The sequence below is a fragment of the Octopus bimaculoides genome, chromosome 7, assembly GCF_046866305.1.
Source record: "Octopus bimaculoides isolate indiv1 chromosome 7, ASM4686630v1, whole genome shotgun sequence".
In the NCBI taxonomy this organism is placed as follows: Eukaryota; Metazoa; Mollusca; class Cephalopoda; order Octopoda; family Octopodidae; genus Octopus; species Octopus bimaculoides.
Genome location: NC_142934.1, coordinates 19,358,967 through 19,383,675, shown reverse-complemented (window position 1 = coordinate 19,383,675; position 24,709 = coordinate 19,358,967). Strand labels below are relative to the sequence as shown.

The following is a 24,709-nucleotide window of genomic DNA, read 5'->3' as shown; positions in this document are numbered from 1 at the left end:
CTATAGAGCAGAAGAAATCAAGTCATTGTTATTCAAACTAATGGCTGAACTCAAGAGAAAACTTGAGAGAAGTGGAATTATTTTTTGTTTTTATTTCTGTGTTTTTTTTTTTGCTGTGAGCACCCAAGCTTAGCTAACTTAATGCGTCTTAAAAATGTAAAGCTGGCGTCATTGTTTTCTATGTAGAAGTCATGAGATACATAAATAATAGCTATACCTTTCCTGAAAAAAATTTTTCACAACAGCAGTTACAACATAGAAACGGAAGAGTCATTCCAGCTGATTAATAACACACAAAACTATTAAATTTTTCTTTAAATTTATTTCACAAGCTGTCACACTTTATATTGCACAACTAGTTCCAGAACTATGTCAGTGTCCAGGCCACAGTTGTGTGTGTGAAATTTTAACACTTCGTAAAATAATTTAAAAGTGAATTTAAACTGTTTTGTGCATTATTAAATGGCAAGAATAGCTTTTCCATGTTGGTTGGTATAGTGTAGATTAATATTTCTTGATTGTCTACTTCTGATTACGGGCCTTTGCACCTGAAATATATAAAGGTTATTAAACATGTTCCTTTTCACATTGTAAAAAGCTCTCCATCTTCACTATTTTTACTTATATATATGGTGGTTATCTACTCCTTGCATAGAGTTTGACCACCTCCTGTACCTACACCTTAGCCCTTTCATGGCATCTGATGTGGCTTTTTAAACCAGACAATGTTCTGAAAAAAACACCCACACAGATTGCACCTCTGATTTGAACTACCAATACTTGCAGGTAAGTTCTGCTCATTGTGGATCCTAACATGTCTTTTAAGACCCCCATTGGATTTGCAAGCCCTCTGGCACACACCACATTCAAACGTGTGCACAGACATATAGTCAGAATAATTGGTTGAAGTTTGTTTTCCATGGGTTCGCAGCTGAGATTTGAGGACAGGCATGGTCTGTCACAGACTGTGCACACAAAAAGGTCCTTGTCATTTACCTTCTCGATCTTTACATTCTTCCTTAAATATCTTTTGAGTCTTGCTTGCGTTATCCTGGTCTCTTCAAACGCTTTCATTCCATTCCACACTTTTGTTCGCCATCCAACTCGATCTGAGGCGAGGGTTTCTATATCTTCTGGAACCATTCCAAGTGACTTCATAATATATATGGTGGTTGTCTACTTATATATATATATATATATAAAAGAAGTCAGGACCAGAATCCTTTAAAGGGATGTTAAAAAACCAAATCCGCTGGTTCACTCCAAACAAAGAATATATAAAAAAAAATTTATATTCAGTATTGATATAATCAATAGATAAAGTATAAGGAAAGGAAAAAATATATAGGTGTAGATAATCTTTAATCCAAAGTTGGTACAAATCCGATAAAGATTCTACAAATTGTTTCTAAGCCTAATTAATTCCAAAAACAAAACAAAAAAAAAAATAATCCTTTTGAAATCAAAATTAAGCTTTTCTTCAGGAATTCATTATTAGAGTGAATAGGTTCAACCAACAAAAAAAAAAAAAATTTTTTTTTATATATATATATATATATATATATATATATATAAATACCTTTAATAGCTCAGACAGGAACAAACAATTAAATTTGGGTAATTTCCTTCTATCAGAATTTAATTGTTTGTTCTTGTCTAGGCTATTAAAAGTCTTTCTTTTTTTTTTTCCTGTTGGTCGAACCTATTCACTCCAATAACAAATTCCTGAAGAAAAGCCTAATTTTAATTTCGAAAGGATAAATTTTTTCGTTTTGTTTTTGGAATTAATTAGGCTTGGAAACAGTTTGTAGATTCTTTATTGGATTTGTACCAACTTTGGATTAAAGATCGTCTACACCTATATATATGCATACACTGAGACTTCTGGCCATTTGCTGTGCTTGAGAAGAAATGCTAAGCTAAGTAGAATCGTGGCTGTCCATGCATACAAGCATGTCCTCTACATCCCTGTCTCAGCTTAAAGATCTTAGTCTTGCGGGCTTGTGCATACTGGTGCCATGTAAAAGTGCCTGTGCAGATACCAGGTAAAAGCCCCTAGTACATTCCATAAAGTGGTTGGCATTAGGAAGGGCATCCAGTCATAGAAACCATGCCAAAACAGACGAATGGAGCCCAGGGCAATCCTCCAACTGGCTAACTCCTGTCAAACCGTCCAACGCATGCCAGTATGAAGAACAGATGTTTAAGGATGATGATATATTGCCTTGGTATGGACATACAACATATGGAACAGATGGGTAAAGAAGTGCCAAGATGTCCTAATGAATTGAAAATGTGGAAAAAGAAGACATGGGCAGAAGTGGTAAAAGCTGATCTCAAGATCATGAAGGAGATGACAAAAGATAGCAACAAATGGTGGGAAGCTGCGTTGGAAAAGATCTGTTGTGGAGTTGCTTGTTCATTTGTGTTGAGCTGGTTGGCTCGTCCACATAAGATCTGTTGTAGAGTGGTGCCTGGCAGACTATTGGAACAAAATCATCAAGGTAACGGTTGCAAGATGTCGATGGAAAATTTTTGCTATGGCACATTATAACAATATACGCAATGTCCTGCTTTCTGGGAATGGGTTTGAGAGATGTTCCATTACCCAAGCTGATTAAAGATCAAGTCACCACCCAGTCTTTAGTGTATCCCAAGAGTGACTATTTTTTCTCTCTTTTACTCAGCCGGTGAAGATTTGGTTGTTATTTCTACCAAGCCGAACGACCACATAGAACTTTTTCCGATGGAGTGCAATTCTCCTTTCTTTTAAAACTAAGCATTTTTCATGTCTCTAACAAGTTATTTCCCTTGTAATATAATCCTTTAAAATAGCTGTTTATTTATTTATTTAATATCTAAAGCGTTGTGGAGGCGCAATGGCCCAGTGGTTAGGGCAGCGGACTCGCGGTTTCGATTCCCAAACCGGGCGTTGTGAGTGTTTATTGAGCAAAAACACCTAAAGCTCCACAAGGCTCCGGCAGAAGATGGTGACGAACCCTGCTGTAATCTTTCACCACAACTTTCTCTCACTGTTACTTCCTGTTTCTGTTGTACCTGTAATTCAAAGGGTCAGCCTTGTCACACTGTGTCACGCTGAACATCCCCCGAGAACTACGTTATGGGTACACGTGTCTGTGAAATGTTCAGCCACTTGCACGTTAATTTCACGAGCAGGCTGTTCCGTTGATCGGATCAACTGGAACCCTCGACGTCGTTAGCGACGGAGTGCCAACAACAATCTAAAGCGTCCTTGTAAAGCTGGTAAGCCATGACAGACTGAAAACGATATAATATATATTAATATGAAAAGAAACAATAACAAATTTTTAAAAAAGGTATAAAAGCGTAAAGCTGAAGAACAATTAAATGTTTCTTCTTTGAAATCTTTTTGTGACGTTCATGACGATGAATAAATTATCATGTCTGGAAGCCACATGAGTTTTGACTTCTTAAGTAGGACCATTTTCCGAAGAAATAACTTTATATCTTTGTTGACATAGCTGAGATTCTTGTGTCTTCCCCACTCTTCCATTTGGCTGTTCCCCTCGACGGTAAGGCAAACTATAGAGTTATCCCCCCTCATACTTGACACAGCATCAACATCTTTTACAAAGCTCAGCAAAAGTTGCAACGATGACTTCTCTGAGATTATTTGTCGTTTTAACCGTAGTACCCAGTATTATTTTTGTACTGTCCACAACCTTGGTAGATTCTGCTTCTCATGAAAATAGACGGTTGTCAATTTTGGTGTTCGGTGGAAACGGTTTTATCGGTTCTGCTACCGTGTCTCGGCTCTTGAAGACCGACCATTCCATCACTATAATTAACCGCGGCAACTGGTATTGGGACTCAAATGTTTTGATTAAACCGTATGTTCGACATCTCAAGTAAGTTTTTAGTTTCAATTTTGTCGTGAAGAGAGAAATTGGGGGGGGGGGGTTACATTTGAGAATATTATTATCAAATTTCCTAAGAACAACAGATAGTTCAGCGGGGAAAAAAATAAGACAATTTTCAAGAGAAAAATGGCGAAAAGAAAGCGTGGGTGTAAAAAATACAACAGTGAGTAAATAAACAAACAAAATAGAGGCTTGCATATTTCCTCAATTGTACATAACACTAGGGGTGACTATCGTCTAGTATTTCAACATAGCGGGACACAAACCAAGTCACAAACTTTCTTGGCAGCAGTCCAACTCTCTCGAAATGTTTCAAAAAACTGAGAGGCTATAAATTAGTTAAAGACAAACGAAAACTACCATTTAAATATTTAAATACTCCTCGAAAAATGTACTGTCCCGTTTGATTGTATATTGTACAGCCCAATATATATGCATGCTTGTAGGCTTCTGTATATAAATGTATTGAGCCCTATGTATGACTAATAGAGATTATTATTATTATTATTATTATTATTATATACTACCCTAATAATAATAAAGAATGGTCTGAATTATTAAGGCAATAATGTCCAGAGACAGGAAGGGCAGAAATCTATTGTAGTCGTTGGCAAGAAGTGGGAAGGGAGCAGAGAGTGGAAATTATAAAGAGTACAATAATGCTAGGCACTGCAAATATGTTACACATAGGTTCCGGGTTCAGTCCCACTGCGTGGCACCTTGGGCAAGTGTCTTCTACTATAGCCTCAGGCCGACCAAAGCCTTGTGAGTGGATTTGGTAGACGGAAACTGAAAGAAGCCCGTCGTATATATGTATATATATATATATGTTTGTGTGTCTGTGTTTGTCCCCCCACCATCGCCTGACAACCAATGCTAGTGTGTTTACGTCCCCGTAACTTAGCTGTTCGGCAAAAAGAGACCGATAGAATAAGTACTAGGCTTACAAAGAATAAGTCCTGGGGTCGATTTGCTCGACTAAAGGCGGTGCTCCAGCATGGCCACAGTCAAATGACAGAAACAAGTAAAAGAGTAAAAGAATAATGTGTACAGTCATAGAAGCAGTGTGTGCATCATGTTATATGCAATATATATAACTAGACAATACATAAACATACAGACATGCATAAGCAAACCACAATGTATGCAAATAGACATCACATAGCAATGTAAGCAGTTTAAAAGAGCAGAATTAGAGTAAGTTGAGATGTATATTAAAACTGTAGGAAAGCAATTGCTATGGTTTAGGAAAGTTGTACCCTGTGTTTGTGTATAGACTGAGAGATGGTCAGAGGAGTAACCAGGCAAATCAAATTAGAAAGCTCTGAGTTTGACAACTCCCTGGTCATTGTTACAGACCCCCAGCAAATGTTTATGGAACCTATCTTCTGAACAGCAACCTGTTTCTCTTATGCAGTATAAGTTAGGGGAGGTGTAGTCAAAGTGGTTGATCATATTGACATTATACTAGTAGAGTATGGGAGCTGAAGGGACAATAAGACATTGAAGCAGGGAGTATATGGATATGCCAGGATGAGTCAGAGTGAAGTTTTCAAAAATGAGAGAAGCGGTTTCAGGGTCAGATAGCAGAAAGAAGTGGACATTGGAAGAAGAGCGTACAGAAATGGCTGTGTCACAGAGTGAAAGTGATAGGGCAGGGTCTGGATTCCTGGAGAGTGAGTGAAGTAGTAAAACTGATAAATTGGGTTCAGTGGATAGCAGTATCCACAACATTTGATCCATGCGAGAAGAAAAATTATGCATTCATTTGACTTGGAAATGAAGTCAAGACTTCTGCTGTAGATGAAATGGATAAGAAAGAATTGTGAGAAGGGGATGGTAGACTTGCTGTGAGTGTGATGTTAGGAAAAAAAGTTGGGTTAGGAAAGTCTGTAGATTTATAGAAGATCAATGTGGAGAGGTAGGAGTCATTAACTGATAGAGAAATGACAAAGTAGTTGATAGAAGTATTGAAGTGGTGTATGAAGATTATTGATGGGGAACATGAAAAGTATCAGTTGCTCTCTCTTATATAAGATGGTATTCATAGAGTCATTGATGTAACAACCATGTAGGTCAAGGGTTGACCCATGTGCCAGATTAACCATTGAGCAAAGGCATTAGGGGAAGAAATGGTACAGAAATGGTAAATGGTTTACAGCATAAAAGAAATCACTTTAAACTTGTTAAATTAATATTTGGGATGCCTTATCTCTACTAAGTATAAAAGTAAATGTATTGTGTAAGATTAATTCTGAGGATCTGATCAAAGACTTTGCTATTAAAAAGAACAGAAGAAGACTTTTGAAATATAAATAAAGTGGAAGTATTCAAAAATAAACATTATTTTCCATTTTACTGTTAGTTTTTTTTTCATTTTGAAAAATAAAAATTTATTTTATAGTTTATTATTGTTTATATTTTGAATTACATACATATGAGGGCACCAAAATCTTTTAAGTGGTTAGGGCATCAGTGGGTCTTAGTTTGGCCCTGGGTTGAAAATTTGAGCTTCAGCATGGCCAACAAATAAATTGGCAAAATTGAGGCCTAGTTTTGATGCCATTGATGTAAAATCCCTGTGCACTGTCAGCCAGAATAAGGGTGGCCTCTCGACTCTCAGATTCTCCTTCAAACATCACACCATCATGCTTCTTCGTCTTGTTAAACTCATTCTAATTCTAAATTACTTCTCCTAGGAGTTGAGTAGAGAAGCCCAAGGAACCAAGTTGGGACCCAACTGCAATAAGGTGTAATTGAGGGATGTTTGGCTGCTATTTCTAGTAGGTCGAGCGACTGTGAAAAGGCTCCCTAATAATGCCAAGTAGTAATTTTATAACAGAGATTGTGAAAGTACACTGGCAGGAAGTGGGGTTGTGTAGGAAAGATGGAAGAAGTGACAGGAAATACCAGAAAAAGGAAATAACATCTGCTCTTCATCATCTCTCACTATATATATATATATATATATATATATATATATATATATATATATATATATATATATATATATATATATATATATATATATATATATATATATATATATATATATATATATATATATATATATATATATATATATATATATATATATATATATGTGTGTGTGTGGAGGCGCAATAGCCCAGTGGTTAAGGCAGCAAACTCGCAGTCATAGGATCGTGGTTTCGATTCCCATACCGGGCGTTGTGAGTGTTTATTGAGTGAAAACACCTAAAGCTCCACGAAGCTCCGGCAGGGGATGGTGGCGAACCCTGCTGTACTCTTCCACCACAACTTTCTCTCACTCTTACTTCCTGTTTCTGTTGTGCCTGTAACTCAAAGGGTCAGCCTTGTCACACTGTGTCACGCTGAATATCACCGAGAACTATGTTAAGGGTACACGTGTCTGTGGAGTGCTCAGCCACTTGCACGTTAATTTCACGAGCAGGCTGTTCCGTTGATCAGATCAACTGGAACCCTCGATGTCGTAAGCGATGGAGTGCCAACAACAACAACATCAGACGCTGACTTACAGATAAGGGCCCTCAACCAGAGTAGTATCACGTCTGGGAGGTTCTGCATTTGTTATGGGCACTGTCCCTTCCCTGACTGACTGGTTAAAAAAGAAATTGGAATGATAATTTTACATTTCATTTAAATCCTATTTCATCCCTTTTGGTTTAAACTGTTCTTTAACACCATCTCTCATCTTATGATAAAAGATTTCCCAGCTGTGAAATCCTGTCTTTCTTTTTCTTTTTTCTTTCTTTTCTTCGTCTCAGACTTAGAATATCCAGAAGTATTTCATCCAATATGTCTCTCCCCTTTTCAGGCAGAAAGGTGTGATTCAGGGAACATTTGGCTCCTATTTCCAACAGATTGAATGAATATGTAGAGACTTTCTTGGTTTGTTTTAGTTTATATAATTGAACAAAGTCAGTAAACTTAACCATTGATACAATTTTTTCTGTTTTAAGCATAGATATCACACATTAACTTGTTCCCTGTTCTCTAAACCTGTAAACACACAAGCTGGACCATATGTCCTAGAAGTGGGTCATGAACCAATTTTTATAGGTCACTAACACAAGTATATTTAGGAAAAATTGTATGCATATCGATAACAATCACACTTTAATTTTTTTGTTTTTTTTTCTCTTTGATATTTGTATCTTTCAAATATTTGTATTTTTTTAATATTTTCTTATAACGTGAACTAAATTTATGTTTGAATATTGATTTTTGATATTTAGTGTTGACAGTGGGTGAGCTACAGATGGTACCAAGAAATATCACAGGCCATGGCAGAAAAATGGTTTTGTGTTAGTATTCTAAATTACCATTGTGCTAAATAGATAAAATGTACTGTATTACACCTTAGATTGTCCTGTATTACCTGCTATTATCTTCTTGTCCCTTAGTACATAAGTTTTGTGACAAAAAACTGGAGGTCAGGACTTGTCCATGAAAGACCTTTCTCTGAAAATATGTCTCAGTGGAGATATATTTTTAAAGATACTTTCCTATAATAATATAGAGCCAACTTTTTATTTACTGTAGGATTAGTAAAGAAACTAATACACTTGTGAGATAGGTGTAATAGTTTTCCATTTCCAAGATGTAGTGATAGCTATTGTGAAAGTTCACCAATCAACTATTATACCCGTCTCAGAAGTATGATTTATTTACTAATCCTTTAGTAGATAAAAATAAAAATTGGCTGTCAATAATAGAAAAGTACCTTTTGAAAACGTTACTGCCTACTTCTTCTGCATGCCAATGGAGTAGATGTTTACTCCTACAGGAAAGTTTGATAAATCCAGTTGCTGTGAAGAGTGCAGAACCTAGTTATTTGTCTGAGAGGGAGAAAATGTGTTGTGGTCACTGGGACACCAGGGTTGTAGACAAGTATATGGGAAGGAATTGTTTGTTCTAGCTATCTACTTGTCCTGTAGTATTTTCATTGTTGTTAGAACCATTTCTGGTTCTTTCATTTCCTAGCTTTAACCCTCACCCTAAATAACAGGCCAGTGTGGGGATCTCTATGCAGTCATTCTACCAACTAGAAATAGTAGCCAAATACCCTTCAAATTGCACCTTACTATCTTTAAAGGAGAAAAAGTACATTAAATGTAGTTCTAGATGTACTGTCTAAACAATGACAGGATGGTCACAGTTGGGACACCTTTGATCATTAGTTTGTTTGATCAGAGCAGCCTTAGTCTAAACAACAGAGTAGATAAAAGCAAAAGAGTGACGGATATGTTAAATGCTAGATTGGATGCATTACAGCATTTAGTTTTTTTTTTGTTTATATTGTGTTTCAATTCCACTGAGGTTGATTTTACTTTTCATTACTTCATTATCATAATTAATTAATAATAATGTACCCTGGTTTATTCAAATAAATATACCCTTTCCCTACAAATTTGTAGCTTAGTGTCAGTGAGAAATTAGAGACATGCATATGATGCTTGGCAAGGAAGTGCTGATTTTTCAATTTACATCATATTGACAAAAAAAAAAAAAATTCTTTGGAAATGATTGAATCAAAAACATGTGGATTCCTAATTTGAGCATAGTATGTTTATTAAACATTTTCTTTTGGATTCTACTTAATGTCACCAACATTTTCCATCAATGGAATCACTTTTGACATCATTGAAGTCCTCAATGACTTTCAGAATATTACATACAGATGTCATCCATTTTCATCATGTCTACAACAACTCCCTCTATCCGCTTTGTTTGCACAACCAAACCCATGCTTCTCATTACTCAATCACTTTCTCAACTGTTTCTTTGAGTTCTTATTCTCATGACTTTCAATACCATCACAACTCTGACCAAACATGAAAACATCTTCACCTTACAGACTCAACTCTAAACTGATACAAAGGGATCTTTGTTTTCCAACACAATCACATTTTTACAGATATGCCTGTCTTTTGCCTGTATACTTCAATATAACTACAAACCTCAAAGGCCTTTAGTTTGTACCTATGACATAAGCACACTTCAAGAGGGCATAAAATTAGATTCATTGGAAGTAAATAAATTTAAATAAAATTAAAATAAGTAACTAAATTCTTTCAAAACAATATAATTGATTATTGAAAAAAGTTTTCACTAATATAAATATATATATATGTATATTTTTATTTCCTTCCTTTACAGATGTGATCGTATGCAGTCACTTTACAATTGTCAAGACTTGGTCGACTTCTTCAAAACAAGCTCATCCATATATTTTGATGCAATCATTGATTTTAGTGCCTATCATCCTTTTGCAGTCAGAGAAGTTCTGGCGATTTTCCGTTCCAAAGTTGGTCTATATGTTTTAATTAGTACAGATTCAGTATATGATGTGTGCATGAAAAATCACACAGCACCTAGCAAAGAGACAGATGCAGTTCGTCCATTTGCTGAAACCATGAGAGAGGACTATGCCAAAAATGACAACTATGGTCATTTGAAACTTCAGTGTGAAGAAGAACTTCAGCAACAACCAGAAGCAGATAAAATACCATTTCTAATATATCGTCTTCCCGATGTTATTGGTCCCAAGGATAACACTTACCGGTGGTGGCTTTATCAGTTGTGGATGAAAATACGCACATATCTTGAAAGACCTGTGTCACTTCCTGCAAATTTAGTTAAACAAGAGATGAGTTTAGTTTATGTTGAAGATGTGGCAGATATAATTGTGCAGTATCTAACAGGTAGTGAAGACATTAACAATGAAGCTTACAATTTAGCCATTGACGAAACCCCAACACTGTATGAAGTCCTTAGTGATATAAAGGATTCCCTTAACCTAACAGATTTGAATATTTTCATTGAACCTCTGACTTCAAGCTCTATTTATCTCTTCCCATCAGTGAAGTTAGGCCCTGTCGATGTATCTAAAGCTAAAGAAAAACTGAACTGGAAACCAACAAGTTGGGAGAAAATTCTGAAAGAAATAATAGCCTTTTATGAAAAGGCCATCAAAGAGGAAAAATATGAGATTCCAAGACGGGATGTTATTCATATGATGCAAAAACATTTGACAAGACGGCCATTACAAGTTCTGACTGGACTCAGAGCAGTCTACGGTATTGACTACCCATTTGTAAAAGAAGAACTGTGATAACAGTACTGCGGTCACTGAAATCTATGAAATGGAAAATAAGATGTTGAACTTCCCTCAAGTTTCACTGTTTAAATAAATTATTAATATGGATTGTTGCCTGTCAAACATAGCACAGTATTGAGCTAATGTATATGAAAAAACGGTGTTGAATCCCTGCTTGTTACAAATATCTAGATGTTAAAGTATTACTGATTTAATGCAAATATCCAAACTGTTTTAAGTTTGGCATTGTCTATACTCATACACTATTCAGTGTAAAATTCATGTGTGTGTGTGTGTGTGAGATGAAAGAGAGAGAGTCAATGTACAAAATTGTTTTTGCCAACGAAGCCTTGTAAAAAAAAATATTAACTGGAGCTGGTTTTACCAGTATAGACATTATGTGTGATCTGATTTGTAAAGATAAATATTGTTCATTCATTTTATGAACTCTGAATGTGGATTGTACCTAGAATCAGAATTATGTTAATTTCAAGCCATTGAAAGAAACTTTGTGCAATTATTCTACCTACTAAAAATAGCAGTCAAATTTTCCTCAAATCATCTCCTACCAGCTTAAAAACTTTTTAAAAATTAAAAATACATTGGCTAATTTATCTAGAATATAAAATAAAATTGGATAGGCATGGCTGGATTGCTTTTGGTGACAGGACAGCTCAATCAGGGCTGGTTTAGGACTAAACAGCAATGTCATCTATAACCATTTGAATCTTTCTGTATGAAGAAGAATTTCAATAACAACCTATTCTTGAAAGCAAAAGAGTGGGAAAATGGAAACGGTAAAAAAGCATTGAAACTATCCTTTCTAAAATGAAAAACTTTAAAACTTTCATGGCTCGTTATTTAACCTGAATGCAATAAAAACAATGTGCCTTTTTCAATTGAGATGAAATCATTGAAACTAATAATTAGTCATGCTTAAATTATATACATGCACTCACACACACACACATATATACATATATATATATATACATATATATATACAGGCATACACACACGTGTGTGTGTGTATTTTCTCCGTGATATTTTTATATTTTCTATGTGATTTCAAATAAAAATAATTTTGCTAAAATCTTTTGTAAAATCTTGTTTGTTTTCTTTCTTTGGTTGTATCATTATCATCATTTATAAGACAGAGGCTTAAAAATATCTTACAGTTCATGGGTTCAAATCTTGCCAAGATCATTTTGTTTTTGCTATGTGTTTGCTTCTTCAACCCTTTAGAAGGCAGGTAGCATTGTTATCTTTGAGTTTCAAATTCCACCAAGGTTGACTTTGCCTTCCATCTTTGGGGTTCAATAAAATAAGTACCAGTTGATGTAATTGACTACCCACTCCCCATAAGATTGTTTGGTCTTGTACCAAAATTTGAAACCATTATTGTCTTTGAGTAGTTGTGAGTTACTTGGTGACCTCACTGCTACTGGTGTTGTGTAAAAAGCATTCAGTACACTCTATAAAGTTGTTGGCATTAGGAAAGGTATCCACTCATAGAAACCATACCAAAGCAGTCAACAGAAATTGGTGCAGTCTTCTGACTTGCCAGTCCCTGTGGAACCGTCCAGTCCATGCTACCATGGAAAGCAGATGCTAACTGATGATGATGATGATATATAGGTACTGCTGTGTGATTAAGAAGCACATGTTTCTTGGTTCTATGAGGGGGTACCCAAAAGAAACCGGAATTTTGCAATAATATTTTTATTCACTTAGTTTTACATGTTTTCACTTTTACCGCCTTCAGAGTATTCTTTTGAAGCAATGCCTTGGCCCAGGTGCGTTTTCCGCTATTCGAAGCAGTGCTGGAATTCTTGCGAAGTGATGCCTTTTCATGCCTCCATCGTTTATAGACGGATTAAAGGAGGCAATTGATGAAAAATGTCCAGAGTTGGCCAACTGAAAAGATGTCTTAAACCAGGACAATGCTAGACCACACATTTCTTTGCAGACCAGACAGAAATTGCTGCAGCTTGGGTGGGATGTCCTATCCCACCCACTGTACTCACCTGACCTTCACCTTTGGATTATCATTTATTCTGATCCTTCCAAAATTCTCTTAATGGGAAGAACTTTGATTCTTTGAAAGAGTTCATGACCCAGAAAGATACCAAGTTCTGGGAGGATGGAATCATGAAGCTGCCTCAAAGATGGTGAAAGGTAGTGGAACAAGATGGAAAGTATGTGGTTGAGTAAAGGTATGTACAACTATCTAAGTGAATTTTTCTTAAAAAACACTCAGGACATTTTTTACCAACCCATATATTAAAAGTCTTTCCAAAAATCAGTGGTGGCTATTAATTATACACAACAGGCTTCTTTCAGTTTCTGTCTACCAAATCTGCTCACAAGGCTTTTGTCAGCCCTAGGCTATAGTGGAAGATACTTGCCCAGGGTGCCACACAGTGGGACTGAACCCGGAACCATGTGGTTGGGAAGCATGCTTCTTACCACACAGCCATTATGTTTAAGTTTTTATTATTTTGGAATGAAGAAGACAGACATGGGTGCTGAGCCAGTGACTAAACTTGTAGTACTTTGCTGGGGTTACTCCAATGAATTGACAATAAGGTAATTGCTTCTATCAGAATCGTTTATCTTTAAAGCAAAAAAAAAATACCCAATGTATACGACAGGTATGTAAAATATATTTTTTGTACTTCTTTCACTGTTCATTCGAATAAGCTGTAGAAATTGTTGCATACATGCAAACACAAACACGAAAGTTCTCCAGGCATTTAGCTGCTATTTTTAGCATATCGGGTTTCGTGGCGAGGGCTTCACATGCTCTGATACTATTGCTGTTTCACTATAAATCTAGGCATACAGAAACGGACAAAACAGCCGTTCATTTTCACTTTTAGGCAGCAGGATGGGGGTGACGAGGTGGGAGGGGTTGATCAATTTTGGAGTTTTCCGTTAAAAATTTGAAATTAAAATGTCCCCCACCCACCCACCATATTCTTAATCTCCGTATTTTTCCACGTAGATTGACAAATGCCGAGAAAAAAAAAATGTTTAATTTGGTGGTGGGGATGGAATTAAAAATTTTGAAACGTGTTTTTTTTTGTACATATTCGGAATTACCGTCATGGAAAATATAGGAATCCGGTGACTGGGCGCTAAACTAGATCCTGAAAGTTATGAGGGGGGAAAAAAACGGATCATGTGAACTTTCCGACAGTCCTCTCCCCACCCTTTCGAAAAAATTTCCCCAGAAATATCTTATAATCGTAATTTGTGCCATTTGAACGGTATTTCTATAAAATTTCATCAATACATATCCATTTTCCTCAAAGTTATGAGGGAAAAAATCGGATCTTGTGAATTTTCCGAAAGTACTCTCACCACCCACCCCACGTTCGTTTGTGCAAAATGTTTTGCCATATTAGTTTTCTACACAGTTTTTAATACTTAGCAGGCTGGGGTTTTTTTGTTTTTTTTGCGTGTGTGTGCGTTAACGGAAGTCAATCTTTATATTAACCAAAAATTCTTTTGAAATCCTGCCAGTTAATCAAAACTGTACTTTCAAATATTATGGAAATTAACTTAGAATATATTGCTTCTAAAATCTTTTCTCGCTTAGGAGAGATTTTACCCTCAACATCAAATTTCGTTTCGCCCTAACGGAATAAGATTTATAAGCACCGATTGAATTGTGGAATTAAACTGAGTGATCTCCCTTGCGTTTTGCTCATTTCAGCCACGTGCGGAAATAATAATGGCGGATAAAGCTACTCCTGGTCCTTCGGAGGTCAAAAATGAAGCTGTTCTCCCTGTACCCAATTACAAACGGGTTAAGAATAAGATCTTACGGTCTCAGATGTTTAGAAAAATGCTTCAAGAGAAAAAGAAGATCGAAATGGCTAAAAGGAAAGAGCGGAAGATGAGGATAAAGAAAGGCTTGCCCGTTCCCCCAAAGCAAGAACCGAAAACTATTGAGAAACTGCGAGTGGCCGATGAAACACTCATCTCACAGAAGGATGAAGAAGTTGAAATAGACGAATCTGTGGATGAAATGGCAGCCCATTTCAAACGCGAGACAATACCCAAAATATTGATCACGACTTCATGCCGATCCAAACTACGGACTTACCATTTTTGTAAAGAACTTGCAACTGTCTTTCCAAATGCGACTTATTATCACCGGAGAACCTTACCCATAAAGAAGATCGTGCCTCAAGCGATCGAGAAAGAATTCACCGACATCATTATTGTAAACGAGAACAACAAAAAGCCTAATGGAATGCTACTGATTCACCTGCCAGAGGGACCGACCATTCATTTTAAAGTGAGTAACGTAAAACTACGAAACGAAATACGTAAATGTGATTCTCCCACGGAACACAGACCCGAGTTGATACTTAACAATTTCAACACCCGTTTGGGACACACCGTTGGACGTATGTTGGGTGCATTGTTCCCACTCGATCCACAGTTTCGCGGACGGCGTGTGGTTACGTTCCACAACCAGAGAGACTTCATATTTTTCAGACACCATCGTTATGTGTTCAGAAATGAGAAACGAGTTGGACTTGCAGAACTTGGGCCTCGCTTCACTCTGAAGATGAGATCCCTTCAGAAAGGAGTCTTTGACTCTCGTTACGGAGAGTACGAATGGTTCCATAAAAGACATGAAATGGAAACTAGTAGGCGTAAATTCTTCTTATAAACACCCATATTCCATTATTTATAAACAATTTATGAGAGAAGGAAAGGTATTAAATTTCGCTGCTCATCATTATTAGTTTTTGTTTACATTATTGTTATTGTTGTTTTTCCTAAAACTGTTTTTTTTTATTGACTAATATTTGTATACAAAACTTCTTTTATTGTTAAATATGATCTTTCTGTGATATTTGGTGAAAATATATTCATAAAATATCGAAGAATACACTAGGATCAGTATCTTAGTGGTAGTATAATTATTAAATGAAGAAAGCCATGTAATTAAAATTAGGTTTTTCTGAATTATCGGAATCTCCGATGTTCAAAACATAAATACGAAGACTGTTTTACTCCTATTCACAGGCCAGCCCACGAATTTTTTTCCCACGAGAGTTCCGGACCCCAGTTATGAACTCATTTGCATACAGCCAATCAGCGCATAACAAGTGATGGACGATAAGATAAGGTCACTTGGATAAGGAATGACCATGCTTCTTTTCTCTTTTAAGAATGCTTGTTGTTCTTGTTTTAATCATGTCTGCCTCAGCGTAGTTATTTGTGTTGTTTACTTTGTAAAATAGTAAAGGGAGAGGGTTGCTAGCACATCACCCTCTACCTACAGTTTTCGTCACTACATCTTTACCATAACAAAATCCTATAATAGGTATAGATGCAAATTTATCTAATTACTTGTCTCCTAAAACAGGCATAACTTGGCGATCGGTCGACTTACAACAGTTCTTCGTCTTGGGTTTACTTGGAAGGGTGTGTTTGTTAACTTGACAACAAGATCAAGGCGAGCTCTGATTGGCTGTGTACAAATGAGTTCGTTACTGGGGTCCGGAACTCTCGTGGAAAAAAAATTTCCCGGCCAACCCAAACACTTTCCTTTTTTTCTGGATGGACTAGGCATTTGACATCTCCACTTGAATTCTGCTGATTTGCTTTTTCATGTAACTTTGATCATTTGCTTTTGTAAATGCTAACACATTTCTTCAGTTAAACCTCTGAAATCTAATGACAATTACCTCAAGCCAACAAGGATGTCTTTACATGGTAGATCGACCTGCTTGAACTTGGAACCAAATCTCTTAAATTACAGAATGTCTTTAACCATAGATTTGTTTGATCTGGTTCTGAACAACATTAGTGATGACCATGAAACATTATTCCACCAACAAATTATTATATATGTTCTGTTTAACTAAAATAGAGAGGGATTGCCTATTATGTCATGTCTCTCTATCACCGGAACCCCTGTGATGGTCTTTGGGTATTTCATTATGGCCAGTTTTCAAATGCTGCATAACATAAAAATCTACAAATTCATATCATCATCATCATCTAACTGCTAACTCCCGTCTTCCATGCTGGGGTGGGTTGGACTGTTTGACAGGTCTGAGGACAGCATTGTGCTCACATGTCTGCTTTGCCATGCTCTCTATGGCTGGATGCCTTTCTTGGTGTTAACTACTTCACAGGATGTTCTAAGAACTGAAGCAGTATGTATGTGGATGTATGAATTGCAGTAAGGTCTGTTTAAATGAATTCAAGATGGATAATAATAAATGAATTCAGAGACAAATTACAATAAACCACAAGGAAACATTTTATTACAACTGCAAAAATTTATAATAAAGCAAATTGGTAAGATATTTCAGTTGTTAAAACTTAATATATATTTAAATGTTTATCAAATTGTAGAATAGAGATTAAAGAAAAACCTAAAATACAGTATCACAATTATTCTGGTTACTTCTATTCAAAGATTGGTAGAATGCTAAGCATAGCTTTGAAGATTCTGGCTTGAAATCTGTTCAAACTGAAAACTGCCAAGTGAAATCAAAATTGTTTGCACGTCAAAGTCCCTGGTTGCTCATAGCAAAACTCTCCTCCCTGGGGACTTAATGAGCCAGAACTTCCCATTTTATAACTGACAAACAGATGCAAGGCTAGTCCATCACATTAAAGATGTGGGCGGTTCAAGTAAAACTAAATGGATCTGACCATCACATGATGAAGCAAAATGGGCAGTCAAAAGTAAACAGCTACAATGTTGGCAGCTAAAGTTCGCAAGCGTTCTTGCTTCTACTACAGAGCTTTTTATATCAGTCTAGTTTTTCTCACACATTGCTTATAGATTTGTGCTGAGTCAACTAAGATGCCTTTACATGATTGCACAACTAGCTAGAAATAACAGTCAGCTCAATAAAATGGGATGGTTACAGTTGAAATGCCTTTGATCATGGGACTTCTCAATCAGAGCTAAGCTGAGTCTAAACAATAACAATACTGCAGAGAACTAGTAACACAGTTTGTATTTGGTCCATGTACACAACAAGATGTTTAGAAGTATTTAAATCATTTAGTAGCAGCAAGGTGAATAGACTATGATAATAACACAAGGAACAACCATAGAAATGAATAAGATACAACTGTCAGTTTAACTGATTTGAGTTGGTATAGAAGTAGTAGCCCCAGAAATGAAATGTGTTGGTAATAAGTTCAAATCTTGCCATGATTAAATTAATCATTAGATCCTTTTGTGATAAATAAAAGATCAGTTTAACTGGAGTTGAGAAGTATCTTGTGTGTGTATTAAACACCAAATTGTAAAGATGATGTGCAAATTTATGAAGTGATAAAATGTTCTATATTTTTTTTTATAACCTGATGAGGTAGTCTTCCTTTGTTTCTCAACCTACTAGAAATAGCTAAATATACCTCTACTTACATCCTAACATCTTAAAGAAAGTGAGTATTGGAGTAGACTCTTATATACAAAAAGATAAGACTGTCATAGCTGGAATGCTTGTGATCATTGGTATGTATGATCTGAGGCTGTATTAACAATAACAGTTTTTCGACACCGTAGTTTGTTAGTCTGTGTCATTTTTAGTTTGATCAGTGTCTCTAGAGAACAAATTTATGGTTATGTTGGAAGAGCAGTAAACACACAAGCGGCCAAATCCATTCTTTTTATCTGGTAGTTGACAGGTTGAATGATAGTATGTACCAATAACAGCACCAATAAAATAATTCATAGCAAAATAGTGTCCCTGATAAGCTTGAAAATCTAGACAGTTAAACAAATAGAATAAGGTGGTGGCTACTCTTTTACTTGTTTCAGTCATTTGACTTCGGCCATGCTGGAGCACCGCCTTTATAGCCGAGCGCATCAACCCCAAAGCTTATTCTTCGTAAGCCTAGTACTTATTCTATCGGTCTCTTTTGCTGAACCGCTAAATTATGGGGATACAAACACACCAGCATCGGTTGTCAAGCGATGCTGGGGGAACAAACAAACACAAACATATACACACACATACATATATATACATATATGACAGGCTTTTTCCAGTTTCCGTCTACCTAATCCACTCACAAGGCTTTGGTCGGCCCGAGGCTATAGTAGAAGACACTTGCCCAAGGTGCCACGCAGTGGGACTGAACCCGGGACCATGTGGTTGGTAAGCAAGCTACTTACCACACAGCTGCTCCTGTAAACTAATGGAATGTGTGATTGCTGAGTGGAAGATTGAAATAGCTTAGTGATGCAGCTTGGAGTTTCATTTCCTCAAGCTTGAAGTTCTTCTAGAGAAGTTTCTGAGTAACATATCTATAAAAGACTAAAGTCTCGTCTAAGAAAAGATATGTCCCATGCCCATTTAGCATTATAGTAAAGGTATATAAGATCTGTGGCCATAACCCTAAATGGGTGATGGTGACCCTTTTTATACCATCTTGCCTGAAACCACCTCTACCCCTATGATACACACTTCTTGTTTAAATTAAAATTTTCCGAGCCTGGCAAGCCTTATTTGTCCAGTTGTTGCCCATAGTTGAACAACTCTCAGTCATGATGTCTGAGATTTAGGAGAGAAGATTGACTATTGTAATGCCTATGAATTTCCCACATGCATCAGTGGTGTAAGAAAAATGGGTCCAACTGGAAACTAAAGACTAGTCAGTGGTATGGAAGAGGGAATAAAAATACAAATTCTCTTGTTTTTCATTTGACAAATAGGGCTAAGGTCTGTCATGAGCTGTAGTCCTAATAAGGCTGTAATCTAACTCAGTTTCTATAGTGTATAAGTGACTAACATTCCAGCATTCTCTACTGGATAGGATGCTAGTCTGTTGTAGGGTTAACTTCCCAGCTATTGCTGGAACTCATTTACAACTAAGCAGACTGGAGTAACATGAAATAAGTGCTTTGCTCAAGAGCACAGTGCACTACCTGGTCTGACAATTGAAACCACAACCTTATGATTGTGAGTGCAACATCCTAATCACCAGGTCACATGCCTTCACTTTAACAAACAGCTTGTTTGAATTTAATATTTCATTTGGGACTGGAAGAGTCACTTCGTTATTTAACATCAAACCAGGTCAAGTACCTTTAACAAATAGAGTTTACTCTTACAAGTGTCTGCACCTGGATTCTGGTTCCTTTCTTGCTCATTTTTCTTACAGATGTTCAAGCTGGACATGTCACATCAATCTCCTCAGTCTGGTGGGGTTTATTAAAAAAATCATAGGCACTGTCCCTGTCTTTAATTGTGAAAAAAAATAATACTTATCTACTCGCACCTTTATATGGATTCTGGTTCTGATTACAAGCTCTGTGTGATTACTGGTGTTCATACAGACTATTTCATGTTAAATACAATATATTATTTTAATGAATGCAGACAAAAATTGTCCAGATGAATGCCTTCAGTTCTGAGAAGCCCAATGCTTAATAGAAAACTTTCACTGTTTCAGGTACAAAACCTTTCAATACTATTCATATCACTAGAATACTTTTGGATTCCAGTACAAATAAAAATTCTATTTGGCTTGACATGTATAGACAAAGTGAAGAGGAAATGGGACACATATTTAGGTATATGGATTCATAAACTTCATTTCCATTTGTTGAGATAACAAACAATTCTTTAAGGTGTACTGATTTGACCAATCAGAACCAATGCTATTATATTTTACAGGATATTTTAAAATTAAAAATAACAATTTTTTTACCATTATTGCTTCATGTTGGACATTCTTTTATTCTTTTCTTCTTTTACTTGTTTCAGTCATTTGACTGTGGCCATGCTGGTGCATTGCTTTGAAGAATTTTAGTCAAACATATCAATCTCAGTACTTTTTTTGTAAGCCTTGTACTTATTCTATCAGTTTCATATGTTGCACTGCTAAGTTATGGGGATGTAAACATACCAACACCAGTTCTCAAATGGTGGGTGGGAGGGGGACAATGAGGCACACACACACACACACAACAGGCTTCTTTCATTTTCTGCCTTCCAAATCCACTCACAAGGCTTTGGTCAGCCTGAGGCTATAGTAGAAGACACTTGCTCAAGGTGCCATGCAGTGGGACTGAACCTCGAACCATGAGATTGGGAGGCAAACTTCTTACTACACAGCCATGCCTGCACCTATTGATAAAATTAAATACTTTTGTTGACATTTGTTGATTCCTAAATGTATTGACCTTTATTTTTACAATGAATAAAGTTGTTAGTAGTTCAGAGCTTTCAAGGTTAACATGTTACAAACACATTAAACTGTGTACCACTGTTCTGTCTTCTCTTTTTTGTCTTCCAATTCTTGTGTTTTTCACCTTTTATTTTCTTTGGATAATGATAAACAAGCGAAATTGCTCTTTAACTGCTAAATACACATGTCAACAACACTGCTCCACTATCACCACTACTTGGTGTTATTCACAACATTTCACTTGCAGTCTCTCTGATCAACAACAAATTTAAGTATCAGCAAAGCAATCACAACTATAAACGTCACTGACAAGAACTGTCATAACATCATTACCATCACCACCACCACCACCAACAACAATGGTAAACTTCGTATCACTGCTAGCATCACTTTTGTTGTTGTCTCTTTAACTGCATTACTTAAACGGTTCAATTTGCAACCATAAGCTTCTGGGTTTGATCAACAGATTGACTGGAGCTGGTAAGTCAGAGAGCTGCACCAGGATCCAGTCTGTTTTGACTTGGTTTCTATGGCTGGATGCCCTTCCTAATGCCAACCACTCCACAGACTGTACTGGATGTCTTCTACATGTCACTGGCACGGATGCCTTTTTCATGTTGCCAGTACTGGCCATGACTATGATGTCACACTTAGCTTGTCATATCTTCTCAAGCACAGCAAATTGCCAGAAGTTTCAGTCACTTGTCAGCTTGGACAAATGTTATTTTCTAAAACCTCTGCCAATTCTAAAAAAAAAAAAAAATCAGTAACATATGTCATGCTTTCATTAATTGCTTTTAGGTGCCTTTGTAGTTGCAAGCAGACATAGACACTCTCTCAGCCCCATCTGCTTCAGCACTGGAACAGCCAGGAAAAGATAGCTGAAGAGAGAGTGTGTGTGTCTGTGTGGGCAGGGTTACCACTCAACTGGTATTTATTACAGCTGAGTAGACTGGAGCAATAAGAAATAAAGTACCTTGCTCAAGGATATAATGTGCCATTCTGTTACTACCTACCTAACATCATTAGTGACAAAAAAATCTATGGGTTTTTTGCTGCACCCTGTACAATTACAGAAGGTTTCGTTTTCGCTTTTTCAAAAACATTATGATCTAAAAGGTAGGCATCCAAGATGCTAGGTAGTGGTGTTAAAACAGACAATGAATTAACTCCTCTTGTGGAGGCACAATGGCCCAGTGGTTAGGGCAGCAGACTCGCGGTCATAGGATCGCGGTTTCGATTCCCAGACCAGGCATTGTGAATGTTTATTGAGCGAAAACACTTAAAGCTCCACGAGGCTTCGGCAGGGGTTCACCGCAACTTTCTCTCACTCTTACTTCCTGTTTCTGTTGTGCCTGTAACTCAAAGGGTCAGCCTTGTCACACTGTGTCATGCTGAATATCCCCGAGAACTACGTTAAGGGTACATGTGTCTGTGGAGTGCTCAGCCACTTGCACGTTAATTTCACGAGCAGGCTGTTCCGTTGATCGGATCAATTGGAACCTTTGACGTCGTAAGCGACGGAGTGCCAACAACAATAATGTAGGCTGTAGCAGGATTTGAACTTAAAAGGCAAGGGGGGGGAATAAATATTATAAGGTATTCCATCCGACATTGGCATGATATAGCTTGATAAATGTTTCAACAGCAGACATTCCATGTATACTGGTTCAAACCATGATGGAAACCTACAACCTCGTGGTCATGGGCTTAGCATCCCTATCCTCTAGGCTAGACATCTTCACTTCCCATTTTATGGAATGTTACTTCATTCATTTCTCAAGTTATTAATTTCATAACATATTGCTATCTTGATCATTCTTGTAAACCCTATCATACTGATTTCAAACCTGTTATTTGATATTAATATTTGGCTAACAAAAGGAAATATTAGGATAAAATATTTGCAATATTCTACATCGTTAATCGAAAAAAATACGAAACTCTAATCAAATCCTAATGTTAATGCATAACTGGTTTCGCACTAGAGGTTCAACAGGATATTAGGTAACAGCCTGATTATGTAACCATGTGCTCTTCATAGTTGGCAGTGGGAGAAAATGTGTGTATTTGTCCATGCTTAACAGTTTCCGTTTGTTTACATGCTCGTAACTTAGCAGCTCAGCAAAAGACTATGATAGAATAAGTACCAGGCTTATATATATATATGTGTGTGTGTGTGTATATATATATATATATATATATATATATATATATTCTTTTACTTGTTTCAGCCATTTGACTGTGGCCATGCTGGAGCACCACCTTTGGTCATTGAGGGAGAAGGTGGGTAGGAGTGAAGAGAGGAAGTAGGTGTCAGATGAAGAGAGGAGAGGAGGGAGTCAGATGAAGAGGAGAGTGGAGTTGAGCTCATGTGGCACAAAGGAGCGAAGAGAGAAGATTAATTCCTGTTCATGGCAAAAGCGGGAGTCCAGATAGCCCCTGTGCAAAGACAATTCGAACAGACAGGTGTTGTAATAAATGACTGGTAGAGCAGAAATGGCACGAGACCGGGATGTCATTGTTGAGTCTAATGTCTCGGAGGTGCTCCACAAACCGGTTAGTCAAGTTTGACCAATGTACAGAGAAGGACAGAAAGAGCAGGAAATGCAGTAAATGACGTTGTTAGAAGTACAGGTTATATATATATAAATTGAAGTTTACAGTACTATATATCCATTGCAACTGACTTAACTAATTGGTTTCGCACTAGAGGTTCAACAGGATATTAGGTAACAGCCTGATTATGTAACCCTGTGCTCTTCATAGTTGGCAGTGGGAGAAAATGTGTATATTTGTCCATGCTTGACAGTTTCGGTTTGTTTACGTGCTCGTAACTTAGCGGCTCAGCAAAAGACTACGATAGAATAAGTACAAGGCTTAAAGCTATAGAAATGTACTTAGGCCGACTTGATCGACTAAAACCTTTTAAGTGCAGTGTCCTAGTATGGTTGCAGTCCATTGACTGAAACAGAGAACGTGCGCGAGTGTTGCATGTGTGTTGGGTCAAATGTATTGGAATGCAAATATATTTTGTAAGTACCTGTGAGTTTAAATGCGATGTGTTGATATGTGGTAGGAGAAATAACACAAGTGGTAGTCAGAGGAAATCTCAAGGACTTTGCATGAAATCGATTCTCAGCTGTTATTATCGTCATTAGTTCTGTTCTTACACCTCATTAACTTGATATTTTAAAAAATAATTACGAAGGTTAATTACTCCGGAGTTTCCATCAGCATGAAAAATATGAGAACATTAATTTGATCCCCGAACACAATTTTTTTTCTTTCTTTTTTTTATGCCTCTTCGCTTTCCTTCTTTTCAGACCATTCTTATTATTTCGTCTTTTCTTTCTCTCTTATTTGCTTCTTCTCAATACTTCATATTTCCCTCACCACATTCTCTCCCTTTCTCCCTCTCTATTAGTTACTTCATCGAACTCTTCCTCCCTCTTCCATATAACATCTTTTCCTCATCTCCTCTCTCTTATTGCTTAATCTTTTCTTTGCCTCC

General features: G+C 36.8%; 2 protein-coding genes across 2 annotated transcripts; both read left to right on the top strand.

Moving 5' to 3' along the window:
- Nucleotides 1-3,590: 3,590 nt before the first annotated feature.
- Nucleotides 3,591-12,109, top strand: LOC106881354 (uncharacterized). The gene is made up of 2 exons (XM_014931711.3): nt 3,591-3,890; nt 10,065-12,109. The coding sequence occupies exons 1-2, from the start codon at nt 3,637-3,639 to the stop codon at nt 11,017-11,019; spliced, it is 1,209 nt and encodes a 402-aa protein (XP_014787197.1). The 5' UTR covers nt 3,591-3,636; the 3' UTR covers nt 11,020-12,109.
- Nucleotides 12,110-14,687: 2,578 nt separating this feature from the next.
- LOC106881357 (ribosome production factor 1) lies at nt 14,688-15,763 on the top strand. Its single transcript, XM_014931715.3, has one exon. The coding sequence runs from the start codon at nt 14,744-14,746 to the stop codon at nt 15,692-15,694; it is 951 nt and encodes a 316-aa protein (XP_014787201.1). The 5' UTR covers nt 14,688-14,743; the 3' UTR covers nt 15,695-15,763.
- The last annotated feature ends 8,946 nt before the right edge of the window (nt 15,764-24,709 follow it).